This window comes from Ischnura elegans, chromosome 13, assembly GCF_921293095.1.
Source record: "Ischnura elegans chromosome 13, ioIscEleg1.1, whole genome shotgun sequence".
Taxonomy (NCBI): Eukaryota; Metazoa; Arthropoda; class Insecta; order Odonata; family Coenagrionidae; genus Ischnura; species Ischnura elegans.
In genome coordinates, this window is record NC_060258.1 from 9,383,406 (window position 1) to 9,402,457 (window position 19,052).

Here is a 19,052-nt window from a genome sequence, read left to right on the forward strand (position 1 = left end):
TCCTGCCAATCAAGCAATCAAGTACGTCTTTGAACCGTGTCTCTGCGATAAAAAATAACGATTTCGTTAACTTTGCAACAAAACGTGGCTGCGGACCACCAGAAAACGGCCATTGTATCAAAGTTAACAAAATCGTTATTTTTCATCGCAGAAAAAGGGTTCAAAGACGTACTTGATTGCTTCATTGGCAGGAGTGCGATGAAAACAATCATTTTTTGATGATCGGATTGATTGATTGATATTCACATTTCAGTCAGAGCGGTCACTTTTCGGGAGGTAGGCTGCCTGCTCGTAGGGCCAATGAGACGGTCCTGCGTGGGTGAGCTGGTCGAGGATAGGGTCGCGGATTAGCGACCCTTCGAAGTGCTTCGGTGAAAGTGCTGAACGCATGGCAGGGAGGAAGAAAAAGTACGTCCACCGCAGTCTACCGTGCGGACGTACTAGGTACGTCCACAGCAGTGAAAGGGTTAAAGAGGGTGAAAATAAATTAACTATGCATGTAAATAAATGTTTCCTCTGAGAAAAGATATGCCTCATATGTAAACCTGACACATCCCCCATTAGATATTAGATTCTTGAATAGCTGCACCGAATCAATTACACTAATTTAGTGTGGGGCAGCATAACTTCCTTTTTTGTAATGCACGGCATTCCGTCGTTTGGTGTCGTAGCACAGCGCTTGTGGTCTTCTTCGACAGGCAGTGCTATAAAGTTTTATCGAGGCACAGTTCAGTCATCAAGATGCGTTGGAATAGTGAGTAGCGTGTGTTTGAGATTGAGGACTACTTTTTGAGCGGATGGTCTGTGATCGCAACCAAGCAGGAATGTTACAGGAATTCTTTCCCCCACGGCTAAATGGGTTGGACTAGGGCAGGGGTCGGCAACCTGTGGCTCGCGAGCCACATGCGGCTCTTTGGATATGAAATTGCGGCTCTTTGGATATGAAATTGCGGCTCTTTAGATCCATACGCAAATATTACTTATTTAAAAAAATTTAGAAACGATTTTGAATCGACTAACGAGGATTGGGCACCATTTCTCTCTCTCAGCCCATTGTACTCGCTTTTCACTACACCTCTTCCCTGTGACACGCGTTGTCACTGTCGTCAGTATGGTAGAAGCAAGCTCTCGAATGACGCCATCGCCGCTGTGCTGTGGATGTGCAAAAGAAGTGGGGGCCAGTCCGGCGCAAACCACGGTTCACGACGTATGTCGCTCTCATCGTCCGTCACTACTCATTCCGACCTTCGCCTTCCCAACGACTTCGCTCCAAGTCAGCAATACGGACCCGCGTATCGCCAACCGATCAGACACTCGCTACGCCCACGGATCAACGCTTTCGGCAAAAGTAAAGACCTACGAACACCGTCCATTTTATTACAGCATCACCGCAAGCATGGCATCTACAAAAAGAAGAAGAATTGAAGAAGAGCATCGAGAATTCAATCGGGATTGGACGGCGTCGTTCGCTTTCATATGCAACTCAGCTGGCCTTCCAACTTGTCTCATTTGCCACGAAAAACTCGCACACAATAAAAAATCAAATTTAGAGAGACACTTTACTACAAAACATCCTCAGTTTGCTAGTAAATATCCAGCTGGCGAAGAACGAAAAGAAGCTGTCGACGAGCTCCAAAAAAAAACGCAACAATCAAGTTCCATGTTAAGTAAGTGGACGCAATATACAAGTAATGTTAATCTAGCAAGCTTCGTGGTATCACAAGAAATTGCAAAAAAAGGCAAACCATTCACAGATGGTCAGTATGTCAAAGATTGTTTCATACGTGCATCTGAAGAACTGTTTGGTGATTTCAAAAACAAGCCAGAAATCTTGAAAAAATCAAAGATTTGCCACTATCTGATAAAACAGTCCAAGATAGAATAGCTAAAATGTCTTCAAATGTGACATATTTGCAGGTGGAAGACATTCAACTGGCGTCTGCCTTATCACTTGCTATAGATGAGTTTTGCGACATAAAAGACATGGCACAAGTTGCCCTTTTTATCAGGTACATGTCTTCCCAAGGACCAAAAGAAGAACTTTTAGGATTGCTACCGCTCTCGGGACAAACTAGAGGGGAGGATATATCAAATGCCGTGGAAAAATGCTTCGAAGATAATAAGATTGATTTAAATAAAATCGTTTCAATAGCAACTGATGGAGCCAAAAGTATGACAGGAAAAAATAAAGGGACAACAACGATTCTTCAGAGCAAAATAAATCACGAAATTCTTACGTTTCACTGCATAATACACCAAGAAGCGCTTTGTGTCCAAACATTAGTTGTAAACCGAAATAGTTGAGGTCATGAATTTGGTAATCAAGATTGTTAACAGCATCTTGTCAAAACCACTCTACCATCGTCAGTTTAAAGAATTCTTAAATGAATTGGAGACTCAGTATTCCGACCTCCTTCTTCACAATAAAGTGCGATGGCTTTCCAAAGGTGAGGTGTTGAAACATTTTGCTTTGTGCTTAAATGAAATAAATACATTCCTCAATGAAAAAGGCATTAATCACCCTGAATCAGAGAATGGCAAAGGTTGCAAAAATTTTATTTCATGGTAGATTTCACGGCAAAATTAAACGAGCTGAATCTAAAACTGCAAGGAAAGGGAAACCCAGTCTATGTTTTGGTAGAAGAATTGGTTTGTTTCGAAGAAAAATTAACTATTTTTGCAGAAGATATTCAGAGCGGTAAATTGCTTCATTTTCAATTTCTAAAGCAATATCGCGATAAAACCAGAGCAACTGCTGACACGATTTACTTCACCACAGTTATTAAAAAAATTAAAGATGAATTTGCTGACAGATTCCAGCAATTTAAAACCAACAAAACCACTCTAGCATTCATAGTAAATCCTCTCAACACAAATAGTGACGAAATCCACATTGAGCCATTTGGAGTTGATACTGGATCTTTAGAAATGCAATTGATCCATTTAAAAAGTAAAGCATTGTGGAGTGGAAAATTTACAGAGTTGAAAAGCAAGTTGGAAGAGTTGGAGGTCCAGAAATATATGTACGTAACGCAACAAAAGTGGACAGCTTTAAAAGAAATGCCGCGAGTTGAGGCACTTATATTCGACGCACGGAATAGTCTTCCAGATTGCTACAGTGAGGTGAAGAAGTTGGCATTTGGAGTACTGACAATCTTCGGATCGACATATTCGTGCGAGCAAGCGTTCTCTAGCATGAATATAATTAAAAGTAAAGTAAGAAGCCAACTAACAAATGAAAATTTGGAGTCGTGTATGAAACTTAAAACAACAAGTTATGAGCCAAATTCATATGAACTTTCTAAAACCATGCAAAGCCAACGCTCCCATTGAATTTGTTTGTTTTTATTTTTAAGTACAAGTTACATTGTTTCATAAAGTTTAAATTTTTGAAATGTATGTTATTGTTTGTTTTTATTTTCACATCGATAGGACATGTGCTTGCAGAGCAACACTTTGCCAATTTCAAAGAAGTTAAAAAATGGGTTAATTAATGGTTTAACTCACAGGAGTTACAATTCTTTTAGAATGTTATCCATAAATTACTCCAGAGATGGTAAGATGTATAGAATCGAATGGTCAATACTTTGATTAAATAAATTTTAAGTAAATACTTGCATTAACGTGTTTTATTTTGCGAAAAATCCGGTAAAGACTTTTACACACACCTGATATATTACCTAATTTGTTGTAAAAAACACTACTTATATAAGAATAAATAGATATTTTTCTTATGAGTAAATAGATTCGTTTTTTATAAAAAAATATTTATGCGGGTGCTATTTATTGTTGGCAAGAAAAAGTTTTGTGGCTCTTTAAAACTTAGAAATTTTGTAAATTGTAATTTTTGGCTCTTCCGACTCAAAAGGTTGCCGACCCCTGGACTAGGGGGACATTTGGTTCCAACAAGATGTTGCAACAGCACACACTGCGAGAGCATCGATGGCTGCTTTGAGGGAACAGTTCCCACAACACCTCATCCCAATCACGGGCAATTCCCAGTGGCCAGACTGATCTCCCAATTTCTCCCCTTGTGATTTTTTCCATGGGGTTTTCTGAAATCCCATGTTTATGTGAACCATCCAATGACCGTACAACATTTAAAGAACAACATCCAGGAAGAAATTGCCAACATAATGCCTGCTATGCTTGAGAAGGTCATGACAAACACCAGAAATTGGTACACTCAAAGTATCAAGAATGGAGGACGTCACCTACATGATTTGATTTTCAAGACTATTAAAAAAACCTTAAGATATGCACCTACATTTTAAAAACCAAATAAAAATTTTCTGATTCATACGATGCGTTTTATTAAGTTTTAAAAAAAGGAAGTGATGTTGCCCCACCCTGTACGAAACTCACCTTATTTGACGATAAGCCACCACCTTCATCGACTGTTTTGTTATTTCTCCTGAGTTCCTGATCAAAAAACTCTTTGGCCTCCCGGAATTGCTCTTTGAAGCGCTTGAATTTTGTTAGCTTCGAGAGGCAATGCTCGCAGACTCCCTGGGGGTAGTCATCGGAGGCCGAGACCTGAAACACACAGAGAAAGAAGATCAATTAAATTATGTAATCATGGCAACATTGGCTAAAATCCTTCCCACAACAGCCATTCGATGAAAAGGAAGGGACAATGGTAAATTTTTACGGACTTGTTGCTTTAACCTTTTCCCTACTATACACGCATATATACATGTGGACGTTTCCTGACCCGGGAGACGACGGGCACATATTTACGTGTGAGATTTTCCCGGCCAGGAGATCGAAAGATGTTTATATACATTTTCTAGCTCTCCCCCTTTTGGGGCGGTTGTGGGTTTACGTCGTCTTTGTCTCGGGACCCAAACCTGCAGGGTTTAGGATTTACCCTCGGCCTCCGGGAGCAGGTATAACCCCTCTCAGCGGTAAGGGACAGAGGTCGTACAATTGTTTATCCAGTCAGTTTTCGAAATAAATATTTGTTCATTTCTTATAAAAAATAAACTAAGAATGGAATTATTTGTCTTTTGAGCAGCGTTTAAAATTTTTAAACGAAATTCTACATTAAATATTAACTTATATTCGAGTTATGTATAAACATCAACATGGAAATTTTTTCCGCATTAAATTCGTTGATATTGACCTTAGAACTTTGTTTAAAATTTGACAATGCTCTGAAAAAAATGAGGAATTCAATTCAAAGTCTGTAATTTACGTGCAAGCAACAATTAAGCATTTGCTAAATACGTATAAGCAATACATGAGTTGACCGCGAACCAATGCCGCAGGTGTGGTCGTAAACCCGGAAAGGAGGGAGCACAACTACTCTCGGAGTCCGAAATAATGCGAAGTCCCTGCGTGGAGGGGTCGAAAAAGGTTCATCGAGACCCTTCTCAGCGAATGTCCTCCAAAAATGCTCCGTAACACGAGAAAGAAGAGTCTCTTGGGGCCCAGTACAGCAGTCATGCTAAGACGAAAACTCCGCCGTCTCGAAAGGGTTAAATAAAGATGATTTGTGGAATAATAGACAGTGATGCATAGGGAAAAATCCTTTACTGTGGATTGGGGATGTGCAAGTGGTACTTTTTTACTTCGAGTCTAGTTGGAAACTACTCGCGAGTATCGATTCGAGTCAACAGTATGGCAACTGTTGAACTGGGCGATACAGCCATGCATGCTCCAACATATTCTCATTTTTTTAAATCCGAACGCGTGCTTGAAAATTTTCACCTTTCATTTCATCGCGAAAAATAGATATCGTATTTTAAAAATCTGAAAGCGTGAAATACGTTCTCCAGGAGTAATAATCTTTCGATTAACACTAGGAGGACGGGAGTTTCGCGCTACCTAGAAGGACGGCTAGGGGTCATTTGACCCCTTAAAATGTATTTTGGAATAAAACGCCTAATTTTCAACAAGTATTCAGTTTAATCGCATTAATTGTTGAATCAGTTCATTAAAAACACTATTTAACATTATTAAATATTATTTCCATCGTCATAAGTTAATAACAATTATTATAAAGAATCATGAATTAAACCGTGTGTAGTAGTCGATTGCAAATCAAGTAATGAAAATACATACATTCATTACAAAGGTTGTGTTACATGTTTAAACAATAGGGGTACTGGGTTTACAAAATTTGCATTAAAATTTTTAAAACTTATTACTTTGTTGTAAATCTCAGTATTTTTTCAGCGCTGTTTCCACAAAATATTTTTTTGCGCTGAATGCGTTCATTGGACGATTAATTCATCTACATCTAAATCTACACACTAACCCGCAAGCCGCTTAAAAGCGAGTGGAAGGGGGTGTTAGGACACCAGCCATTTGCACATGAAAAGGAATTTGGAAAATGGAAAGGAAAATGGTGCAATGATTCAATTTGATGGTATTTGGCACCTTTTTTTTATAGAGCCCCAGAAGATTATGCTACCTACCATTTGAAAAAGAACCACAGAAAAACAAAATAGAGAAGAGGAGTAGGATATTCGGAAAATAAATCCAAGTGGAAGGGTTTAATATTTATTCAAATGAGTTGCATGGAACAGGTAATTTAGAATTTAAAAGAGATGTAATATATATATATGAGGGGGATACTAAAATGCAGATAAGCGAGTGGATTGCAGAGCTGTGTCAAATCAATCTTAGGACTGCTGACTCATGACGAGGTGGGCTTATCCAGCTAACTGCCCCCCTCTAGAATCAAAAGTAAATGTAGTTCAGAACAAAAGCTATGAACAAATTTTCCTTTTCATATTAGAAAAAGACATGGAACTAAAAAAAAATCATTATTTTTTCAAGCAAATAATAATAAAAACTAATAAATTGGTGTCAAAATTTCCTTAAAACATTCAGTGCGGAGCACGTCAATTGACGTTCACTGCCGGTCGGACTTGGTCTGCCTTTCTCCGCCTCTGTATGTAACTAATATCCACTTCCGAGCCTTCCGATCGTGTATATGACCTTCAGCAGGCTTCCCTCTTTTGACCAGTGTGCGCCGTTTTTAAAAAGCAGTATTTGAACGGAAGTTACTGTGCGAAAACCTTCCTATCATCTTATTATACCGAGGCTCATGGTACTGGATGTTTGGCCCTTGCGGTCCATCAAGGATGGCAACGCAAGGGAGAAATATTACGCATACCACTTTGCACGGCGGCTTTGCGGTCGTTGGTCAACGCGTGTTTCATCATCGGCTCTATTTTTCTTTCTAACTTTATCGGCCGATTTCGATAACTAAGAATTCAACAGAAATTACTGCAGGGTCATTCCATGTCTAATCAACTAATATTTTGAGCAAATGACACCTACCCACTCGGATTATCATGAAACTTGCCATGGTCATACATTCTGGTAAAGTTAGAAATTGTGTTCAATTTTAGCCTCCAACTTTCGATTGTTAATGAAATATGAGCAATTGAAATTTGGGCGTGACCCCTAAAGTGCCGCAACGTGCAACACATGGTGATTTTTATTTTCATCCATAACTCCATTCCTGTACTATGAAAAGGCATAATTATTTTTCCTAAAGCTAAGTGGTCCATAATGAACCCGAGATTATCATTAAAAATTCACTGCATGAAGTAATTCAGCTGCAAAAAATTAAAGTTTGGAAAAAATCTTGCTTAAACCATTTTTCATTGTCAGCATCCATAGGGAAAGGCCATGCGAATACAGACTCATGGTTCAGTTTAAAGTAATCATGTCAGTGGCGGATACAGATGGGCGGCGCAGGGGGCGCGCGCCCCTCCCTTGCGGGTCCGGCCGTATTGCCAAACATTGCAGAACCACAATTGTGACTTTCTTATATCATAAGATGGCATTGCCTTAAATATGTGTATAATTACTTTAATTAAAATTTTATTTTACTCTACCTGTGACATGATTATTTTTTATCATGATAAAAGTAAAAGCAACTCAATATATCTTTTGCGCCCCCCCCTTGAGAGTTTTCTGTATCCGCCACTGAATCATGTATGAGCAAAGATCCTAATAAAAAAAATCGTGAGTCCGACGTTCCTTTCAGTAAATAAAATACTCATAAATAGGCACAGGAAAAAATGGCTTTTTTTCAAGGCACATAGATATTACACAATTTAGAGGAGATATAAGCTTATATTCATGATTAAACAATATTGGAGCATGCGCTATCTCACTATAGCGTATCTTACTGGCTCTTAGAGTAGGAAACACATAAGCAATCACGTGTATGTACTCCCCAACGTACTGCTAATTTTGTGCTATCTGAACTATTCGAGCAGAGGGAGTTTTAATTTAAAAAACTGCATGATCCATGGTACACTATTACATCCTACATGACCCTGAAGATTACATTGAGAAATAGAGTTTTGCAGCTAAAATATTCTACATCTCCATAATACACCCCAAGCTGCCTAAAAGGCATGTGGCAGGGGGTGTTAGGACACCAGCCGTTTACAAATAAAAGGAAGTGCTCAAAGGAAATTACGACCAGCATTTAGTAAATTCCTTTACGGTTTGGAGTAAAAACGAATAGGGTAGTTTCCTTCATCAAAGAAAACAAAAGGCATTGATTGCGATTTGTTACCCACCATTAGTGTATTCATTATATACAAATTGTTTGGTTTTACAAATCCCAGTTTAGACGAATGGCATTTTTAATTTTACCCGCATTTGAAAAAAGCCCAATGGCGCCCATGTGATGCCACTTCACATGACATCACATGGACCTAGTTTCTATACGAGAGGATAGGAGTTATACATCGTCTGAGATTACCAATGCATGAGGCACAGAGCTCAGGGAAACATGTCTTAATAATCAACTATTAAAACCGGCTAAGGTCGGAAAGCTTTCTTCGTTTGATAAGGTATTAATAATCCTTATTTAAGCCAAGCGCTACCAGCCAGCAGGGTACTCAGCTACCTGCAAGCAGCCTGCGTCGTATCAGCGCTCAAGCCTCGCCCCAAGGTCACCTCACCTACGGCAGCGGAAACCAGAAATAAGTCACACGGACTTTTCCCATCATTCCTACTTAGCTGTCATGTTTTTGCGCGCTTGAAAATTTTCACTTTTCATTTAATCGCAAAAAATAGATATTGTCATTTAAAAATCTTAAAGCATGAAATATGTACTCCAGGAGTAATAATCTTTCATCTCTCTTAATTTATCGCTTCTATCGAACCTGGAAATATAGTGTGGCTCTAATATTATATTCTCCGTTTTGCTCTTCAAGATATCCATTCTCAATTGTTTAAGCAATCTAAGCCTGGCGAGCAAAATCTGGGATTAACATGGTGTATTTGAGTTATGTTTAAAACAAGCCCTGTTTTAGAAAAAAACTGCTGTATTAGTTATTGAACTCCCAAAATATTTACAGAAAGGAGGAAAAAGTCATTATTTTAACTCCAGACGACTGAAGTATATACCTTTAAGATAATAATGACAAAAAAATATATCACAAATGGTGCATAGCCTTTCAGTGATTTTGGGATTCATATTTAACAATTTTTTTGACCGAAAAATGTTGCCAATTCAAACTTTAAGAATTTTTTATGGATCAAAATATTTAGGTATTGCGCCACCATCATTAATCCTCACACTCTTTCGTTAATAGTGGAAAATTTCCAAAGGAAAAAATGCACAAACAGGAGATGAAGAATTTTTTTAATAAAACAGTGCACCGAAGAAGTGTGGCTGGAGATTCGAATCAACCATCTTCCAGTCAAAATATTCATTACAGTAAACTCCCAATTATCCCGGCTAACGATGGGGATGAACGGCACGAATAATAGGGTGGTTTCCTATTATTTTTTACTGCCTAAATCGAAAGATTATTACTCCTGGAGTACGCATTTCACGCTTTTAGATTTTTAAATGACGATATCTATTTTTCGCGATTAAATGAAAAGTGAAGAATTTCAAGCGCGCAAAAACGTGACGCGTAAGTAGGAAAGTCCGTGCGACGCATTTCTGGTTCCCCCTCTCTCCGTGTGAAGTGACCTTGATCGAGACTCTGAGCGCTGATAGGACGCAGGGTGCTAGCGGATAGCTGAGTACCTTGCTGAATGGTAGCGCTTGGCTTAAAAAAGGTTTATTAATACCTTATCAAACGAAGAAAACTTTCCGACCTTAGCCAGTTTTAATAGGTGATTATAAAGACATGTTTCCCTGAGCTCTGTGCCTCATGCATGCATTGGTAACCTCAGACGATGTATAACTCCTATCCTCTCGTGTAGAAACTAGGTCCCTGTGACGTCACGTGGAGTGGCATCGCATGGGCGCCAATCTGGCCTTTTTCAAATGAGGATAAAATTTGACCCTTGCCATTCGTCTAAACCTGTATTTCAAAAACCAAATAATTTGTGTATTATGAATACACTAATGGTGGGTAACGAATCGCAATCAATGCCTATCGTTTTCTTTGATGAAGGAAACTACCCTATTGCAAAACGCGGATAATCAAAACTTTCACTTCAAAGTCTTGAAATGCTTATAATTTACATAAAACAAACAAGATACATATCATTATGCAAGAATTCCCATGAGAAAAAATTCCCTTCAACTGGGAATTGAACCACGGACCTTTGCCTTTCCGGATCACTGCGCAGACCACTACGCTATCCAGGGTCTTTAATTCTCATGGCAATTATACCGATTATGGTTCATAGTACTCGGTATTAGGCCCTTGTAGTCCATCAAGGATCGCAATGCGAGGGAGAAAGGACTTCCAAGAAGCCACCTCGTACCATGAGCCTCGGTATAATTGCCATGGGAATTAAAGAACCTGGATAGCATAGTGGTCTGCGCAGTAGCCCGGAAAGCCAAAGGTCCGTGGTTCGATTCCCGGTCCAGGGGAATTTTTTCTCATGGCAATTCTTGTATAGTTCACTGCCGTTTATGCCGCAGGATTAGAAATATTACACAAGATATTATTATTTTTGACATCATTCTGCTAATTTAGAGTGCTTCCCGGTCTCGTTGAGAGCTTTCTTTGCCAGTTCGCGATCTTTTTAGCGGCGATAACATTGTTTTAATCTTATTATTAATGCTCCATGAAAGGCCTGATTTCGAATACCACACAACCGTGGCTTTTTGATCACGGATACAGAAATGTGGTTCACACGAATGCTTCATAACCACTGTCCGACGTCGGAAACTAGATTTTCAGGCACTACGCCACGTAGTCGCGTCTCGCACAAGTTGACCACGGAGTGGGGTTGTGCACTGCGAGGCTTGGTAAACACTAACACGGTGTTCCCGCAAATGCAGGTAGCGCGCGATCGCTTCTGTTTTACGTAGGGAATTATGACAGAAATGATAGGTGGGTTGTATTCTAGCGTTAATGCAGTAATTTCGATAATTTTGTGTACAATTTTATTTTTCCATAAAGATCGCGGGAAAAATTGAGCGAGATTGAAAATCATGCACGGATAATCTGAAAACCGGATAACCTGGAGCCGGATAATCGAGAGTCTGTTGTATTTCTAAACACATTTTAAAGGAGTTAAAACCCAAATATACTCGAATGTATACAGAAGACACCTCACCTGGAATCGGATCATGTCTTCTATGGCATCCTTGAGGCTGTAGTCCGTGAACACACCTCCAAATATCATCGTCATCTCCTTTCCAGCTCTGAAGCACAGCCGGCACAATTTATACCGGTAGTATGGATCCGAGACTGGCACAACCGAAACATCTGCGTACCCTGCCAACAACGTCTTGGCCAGCAGTTCCACGGCTACCCCATCGATTGTCCTTGTTTTCTCAGGCGGCGGAGAAGCCCCCGCTATGTAATGGCTGAATATAGAGTCCCGACTCGAATCATCGTCGCCAGCATCGGGCTCTGTAATGCCCACGTGTTCATCAGGGGTACTGTCCCGGTCCACCACACTTTCCCCACCTTCAACCTGAGCATCGTGGGCAAAATCGCTGCCTGGTATTGAAAACAAATGGTGATCGTCAGCCGAATTAGCGACAGCATCACGAATATCCTCCCTCCACTTTGCCAAGCTGGAACTTTCAACAGTTTTCTCAGCTGGGGTCCCACAAGGACGCACCATGGTACCTCGGTTGATTTTATCGGGACAATTCACACCACTGTCACGGATCACAGCACTGTCCGAAGCACAGGTAGAGACGGTGGCAGTAGAACCACTGGTTTCACTACCTGGAACATTACGACCACGCTGGGCGGGTGAAACAGAGGCACATGAAGGCACATTTGGAGGAATTTCTGGGACAACATTCTTCGCAGGGGCAGGCACAACAATGTCGATGGCCATGGGTTCAGTCAGAGACCGATGCGGCCCACTCATTTCGCACACAGGGGCAACGAGAACTGGTTCCTTGCCGAACGTGGGCATTGCGGATTCGTTGTTGGGAAAGACCTTGGGGATGCTGCCGAAAAGTGATGCATACAGCTGGGCCGAGGTCGTCGATGATTCGGCAATCACGTTGTCCCCCAAGCCAAGTAATTGTCCCGTAGTTACACTAGTCTGATTCTCCATCAAATGGACACCCGAACTCGGCTCTGGTATGTCAACCACAGGATTACCACCACCTAAAAAGAAGCAAAGGAAGAGTTAAATACGAGCGTAAGCCAATTCTTATCTGCAATGTAGTTGGGCAATTCAACTTGTGATGGAATTACAGGCGGTCCCCGACTTTCGCACACAATGCGTTCCCGAAAACTTGTACGAAAGTCGAATGTACGAAAGTCGAACCATTGACTTCCGTACTAATTAGGGGTTACGTTCCAAAAGAGCGGAATTTACGTACTAAAACCTTTTTTTTCACGGAATTCATTTCAATTGACTTAATTTTAATAATATATTAATAAAACTCCTCAAATCATCTAATTTATTTTGAAAATACGCAGAAAATGCAAATAAAAGTTTAAAAAACAAGAACTCCGTTGGCTATCGAGTGAAACTTCCTCTTGGCGTTTAAGTTGACATTCCACTTATTACGTCCACTATAAATAAAAGGACATATCAAGTAGCATAACAAAATGTATTCGTTGAAGCCGCACTCTGGATACCTTTTAATTTTTACACCAAAATTCGATATTTGGCAGGTGACATTCGTGATCGCGTATATTCCGCATGTTATTCAAAAAAGACAAACGGAATTCGGGTGATATTTCGTGCAATATCGTTGCTGAAGGTGTACTTGAATTAAACAGCACTCACACGAAAAAACACAATTCGAAAGAAGATCTTACTAGTTTTATTGAAAGCTATTTGATGATGTCTAGCCAACTTTTTTGAAAAATCTTTCCAATGAAGGCTTTCTTCTTCTCTTGATAAAGGAGCCTATAGCAGGCAGTCTTCTCTCCCAAATAAATCACTTAGATTAGAGTCAACTACCAACAATTCCCTTCATTGTAAACGTTCGTATTGTTCGCATATACTGCCATTTGAAACAATTGAATGTTGGGGTGCGCAATAAACACTGCGGGAATTTAAAAAAAATACAGACTAACGTCCGAAAGTCCGAATTTAGCGTACGGAAGTCAAGTAAAAGGTGTCAATTTTGAACGTACGAAAGTGCGAATTGTACGAAAGTCGAGGACCGCCTGTATAGCGACCAAACCGCCAGGTGAGGTCATTTCCTTGACCATCACAGTCTGAGCCAGCTCCACTACAGGGTGTCCCATTTATCTTGACCACCCGAAATAACTTTTTGTTCAGATGGAAGTTCAAAAATGTGTCAAGCAAATGTTCATAAGCCCTCAGGGGGACATTAATCAGCATGACTGCCTTCCTTGTATCTTTGTTTCTACAAAGATTTGAAGAGTGGTATGTCTTTTTTAAATGACACCCTATATTTTTTATGAATGACTGGTGGAGTAGTTCCAATACCCGCCTACCTGCACTAAGTGCTATTGAGTCAGACATTTTTCATAACACTGTGTTTATGTTAATGGTCCACTGTGCTACATTTTTGAATAAGTCTTTAGGAGAGGAAATGAACTGCCAAATAAAAAATATAGGGTGCCATTTTAAAAAGACATACCGATGTTCATATCCTTGTAAATAACAAAGCTACTAGGAAGGCAATCATGCTGATTAATGTCCCCCTGACGGCTAATGAACATTTGATTGACAAATTTTTGAATTAGCATCTGGACAAAAAGTTATTTCGGGTGGTCAAGATAAATGGGACACCCTGTATATTGCATTCTTGGCATTTTTAGGAAGGATACTCGTTTTATTTATTACCATAATGGGAGTAACTTCAAAGGAATTATTTATAAAAAATAAAATGTCCTCATGACCTCATGGTTTCCACATGACGATCTTGCTTTATCACATGCTGCACGCAGGGTACTCACCTTCCACTTTGATGGCCGTTGCCATTGATGGAGCGCAAAACTCTCCCTGCTGCGGATGAGGCGTGAGCAATGGAGCTGCAACGCAAGGAAAACGAAAACTAAATAATAAAGCCTATGTTTGCAAAACATTTATACAAGCTGGTCAGAAATTCACTGAAACACAACCATGGATGTTACAGAATAAGATATTCCGAACAAAATTTTTTTTTATCAATAGGGCAGTTTCCTTCATCAAAGTAAACGAAAGGCATTGATGTTTGAGAAATACCGGTTCAGATGAATATTAATGGCCATTTTTAACCGCATTTGAAAAAGGCCAGGCTGGCGCCCATGCGGTGCCACTCCACCTGACGTCACAGGGACCTAGTTTCTATACGATTCTCACTTGTGTTATTGGTTATTCTCACTCGCGGCAGCGGGAAGCAGAAAGACATCACGCGGAGTTTTTCCCAGCATTCATACTTACCCGTTGCGTTTTCGTGCGCTTGAAAATTTTCGCTTTTCATTTCATCGCGAAAAATAGTTATCGTCATTTAAAAATCTAAAAGCGTGAAATACATACTCCAGGAGTAACAATCTTTCGATTTAGGCAATAAAAAAATAATAGGAAACCACCCTATTGTTCACTATTGGCAGAGATGGGCAGTATCGAAAATACTTGTATTTGAAATACGTATTTTCGATACTTTTGTAGTTTGTAATTTGTATCGGAAATACATTTTCTGAGAGTATTTTGTAACGAAAATACATCTAAAGAGTAGTTTGTATTTTTAAAATATGTACATTCAAAATCAAAATACATGTAATGCTTTTTGTGCATAAGTAAAAAGAGCGGGCGACGAGATGGCAGGGATCTGGAATGAGTCTGTATTTGCCTGCCACCTATGGGACAATAAATTGTGGTTAAATAATGTGGTTAAATAAATGAGGTTAAAATACGTATTTCAAATACAAGTATTTTCGATATTGCCCATCTCTGGTCACAAGAGCACTTTCATTGCTGCGTTTGTATTCCAGGGTTCCCACTCTAACTAAATTATAAAATTCACGGTTTTTTCCAGGTTTTCACGGTCTAAATACCAACAAATTCACGGTTTGTAGATAAGGCATTTTAGGCAGAAATATTGATCAAGTAACAATCATCGGCTGCACGTTAACTAAAAATGTAACAAACGCAACAGATGCCTTGAATGCAAACGCAGCAATCAAAGTGCTATCTCTTATGGTGTCACATATCGTAAGCAAAATTCATGTCCAGATAAAAGGGTGTGAGTGGGAAGATGGAGAGAGCATGGAAGTGAAGTACATAGTGCCTGATTTTTTGCCAGGGCTAATGTCTTCCAATCGCAGGATTAAGGTCAATGTGTTGTCATGGCACACGGACCAATTAATAATTGCGCTTCGAATACACGTGTGCAGGTAAATGAGTGGACAGCATCTGCACGTGACTCGGCCTTGCAACATGATCGAAACATCGATTTTCTTTTAATCTGTCTATCGTAGTTCTACAATAAAGTTTGAGAGATTTTTTTAAAGGTTTTATGACGAAATTCACGGCTTTTTCCAGGTTATTTAACGGTTGACGAAATTCACGGCTTATCCACGGTTTTAAGGTTTTCACGGTTGAGTGGGAACCCTGGTATTCCCGGCGTTCATCGCATTTGCTATATTTTTAGTTAGCGTGCGGCCAGTGATTGTTATGTGATGTGATCTATATTTCTTCCTAAAATGGCTTACCTACAGACCATGAATTTGATGCAATTTAGACCGTCAAAAACCTGGAAAAAAGCGTGAATTTTATAATTTAGTTAGACTGCAAACCCTGATTTGGCAACGTTAGGTTAGCTCATCCTCTCTCTCTCTCCTACCCCTCCCCTATCAGCAATCTCCAAAAACCATCTCCTCACATGTAGCGAAAAGGTTAAAATATGCATTTCGTGAGGCAATGGATCAGGTACTTCCAGGATGGGCGTGGTACGACCTCCCAAGGGTCGCTAATCCTGGACCCTTTCCACGACGAGTTCACCCTCGCTGACCCCTCTGTTCGACCTTCCAAGCAGGGGCCCTCCCTCCCAAAAAGGACACTTTGACTGCAATATGAAAATCAATCAATCTGATTGTCAAAAAATGATTGTTTGCATCGCACTCCTGCCAATCAAGCAATCAAGTCCGTCTTTGAGCCGTGTTTCTGCGATGAAAAGTAACGATTTTGTTAACTTTGCTAAAAACGTGACTGTCGACCACCGGGAAATGGCCATTTAGATAGATGACTGCGTCGTCAGCAAATAAACATATTTTACTGCTAATTCAGGAGCAGAGGTCAATAATGTATATTATGAACAAAAGGGGGCTGATTACGCTTCCTTGTGGAACACCTGATGTAACTTTTACCACGTTGCCCCAAATATTCCAGGTCCTTCAATTCGTCTGTTGCCTTTATGTGAATAGCATCCACAGCATAAACATAGTTAAAGTTGGACGAACTCTGCAAAAAATGGGCTTAATGGAAAGTCACGTGATGAGAAACTTTCCCTCTCCTCACCCCCACTTGCTTTAGCCACACCAGCTCACACGCAAAAGATAAAATGCACAGAGTCTAGCTAAAACGATAATTAATAAACAGATTACAGGCACTAGGAAACTTACGAGGCAAATTTATAGAAGGCATGGCGTTCTTCTTCAATTTCTTCCGGTTGCTGCACACGGCGTAGTCACTGTCTGCAAAGTGGTTTGTGCACAATCTTCTTCTATCGTAGATATCCAGGGGATGTTGTGAGAGGAGATTTTCGTTACCACAGAGGGCGAGCCACGACCAAAAGCGTTTGTACCCATCCGATCTCGGATGAGGAAACCTATAAGAGCATTAACAATAAAAATCCATGAATGAATGCGACACTGACATTGCCATACATTCATTTATTTATTGAGAGATCAGCGAGATTAAACATTTACACACGAGACGCTGTTGACACAAATTTATTAAGCTTTAAGGATTTTCAAGCAAATAAAAACGAACATAAAATACAAAGCGCCGTGAAAGTGAGCAGAGCTTGATAGTAAGTTTTAATGCAAGGCATTGATGCATTTTAAAGCATCATCCGCACATATGGAATTAAAAACCTTCCAAATTTAAGTAATGGACCTCCCAAGGTCCTTGGCTTCGTACCGATCTAAATGGGTGAGGTCAATATAAACTAAGAATTCACATCACCTCTGAATGCGTTCCGTCTTATCGTTGCAGCCCCATACTGCGCACTTCAGGCGATTTCCTTTACGTGTCATACTGATTTAATGGTTTATCAATCGTCGACACAAAAACTTAAACACAGTTGCTGTTCAGGACTCGAAGATAAAACCAATTTTTAGTCGACAGAGACCGCCAATATTTACAATCCGCATGTCGACTCGCGGCAATTCGCCTTTCATTTGTCTAGAAAAAACGACTCCCTTGCCGACGGACCCGGGAAGATTGATGAGAGAAATCGAAGGCTCAATCCTTATACCACACCGTTTATATTATTGTACGGTATTACAATATTTATGCCTTATTCTACGGCTTGTTTATTATTTTTTTAAGGTTCAAGCACGATATCGCGCATGCATTATGAAAAGATTTCATCGTCCATAGATGTAAAACTAGTACCTACATATTTTTCAAAATAAACGTATGCTGTCAGATTATTTTTCCAATGCAGTGTATCACAGAGTGGAGGATTTGAGTGGCTGCGAGTTTAATTACAGGGAATTTAAGAGCGAGACGGTCAGATAGGTCATCTGTGAGACGATCGGGATGGTAGTCATAAATAGGCATAAATGGAAGAGGAGGTGATCACCAATATAACTCCTTCGAAGGAGTTATATGGCACTTTGACTAAATTCCATTTATTTATTCATTCGTTCAACGGTCAACACCATTTCATAATCGCTAACATGACCAGTGGCGCCGACTCCATTGGGCTTGAGGGGGCAAAAATTCGTTAAGGGTGTGAGGAAAAAATGTGTTGGGCTTGTCGATTTTCCCCTGGAGTGTCCAGATACCGAGATTCGAGTTATCAGGGTTCTAATGTTGATCGTATGACTCTTCTAAAATGCTTATAAAAGTAAACACTCATTACTTATAAAATTTCCCTGGGGCAAGATCCCCGGTTTGAGGCCCCCAATATTTTTTGTAAGCGGGATCCCTGAACATGACATAACATTCTGTGTACTTCTATGTTGATTGTATGTTTGGGATCCTTATTACTGCTGAAAGATTCATATTCTGACCAGACAGTTTTCTGATTGGAAATCATTTTAACCTTGACATGACAAGGCAAAATCAAGCTTGACATAAGCTAAAATGCTATATATGTGGGATGTGAAAGTATGCGGTGCACTTACATCATCCAAATCAACTGTCTTTTAAGTATATTCATGTGGTGATCCAATGCCTTCTTGTGGTAGATCACCCAATGTTAAGAAGCATTGGGTGATCACATTGTTTTTAGGTATTTCCAAGGCTATTATTTTATCCATATTTGACTATTGTTTTCCTGATGAGACTATGTACAGAGGGGTCTATAGTTGCTATTTTAGTTATATAGTAAAACATTGTAATAGGTTGGTTTCCCATTATTTTTTTATTGCCTAAATGGAAAGATTATTACTCTTGGAGTACGTATTTCACGCTTTTAGATTTTTTAAATGACGATATCTATTTTTCGCGATTAAATGAAAAGTAAAAATTTTCAATCACATGAAAAAACGCGCCGG

At 39.8% G+C, this 19,052-nt stretch overlaps 1 protein-coding gene across 1 annotated transcript in view; it reads right to left on the minus strand.

Moving 5' to 3' along the window:
* Positions 1 to 17,738, minus strand: part of LOC124170223 — a 35,893-nt gene extending 18,155 nt beyond the window's left edge. The window contains exons 1-5 of the mRNA XM_046548929.1: positions 17,512 to 17,738; positions 16,947 to 17,152; positions 14,301 to 14,375; positions 11,509 to 12,524; positions 4,366 to 4,536 (exon numbers count right to left, since the gene is read on the minus strand). Of these exons, the coding sequence (XP_046404885.1) occupies positions 4,366 to 4,536; positions 11,509 to 12,524; positions 14,301 to 14,375; positions 16,947 to 17,152; positions 17,512 to 17,582 (1,539 nt within the window). The 5' untranslated portion in view covers positions 17,583 to 17,738. The remainder of the gene's footprint in view (positions 1 to 4,365; positions 4,537 to 11,508; positions 12,525 to 14,300; positions 14,376 to 16,946; positions 17,153 to 17,511) is intronic.
* Positions 17,739 to 19,052: the final 1,314 nt, after the last annotated feature.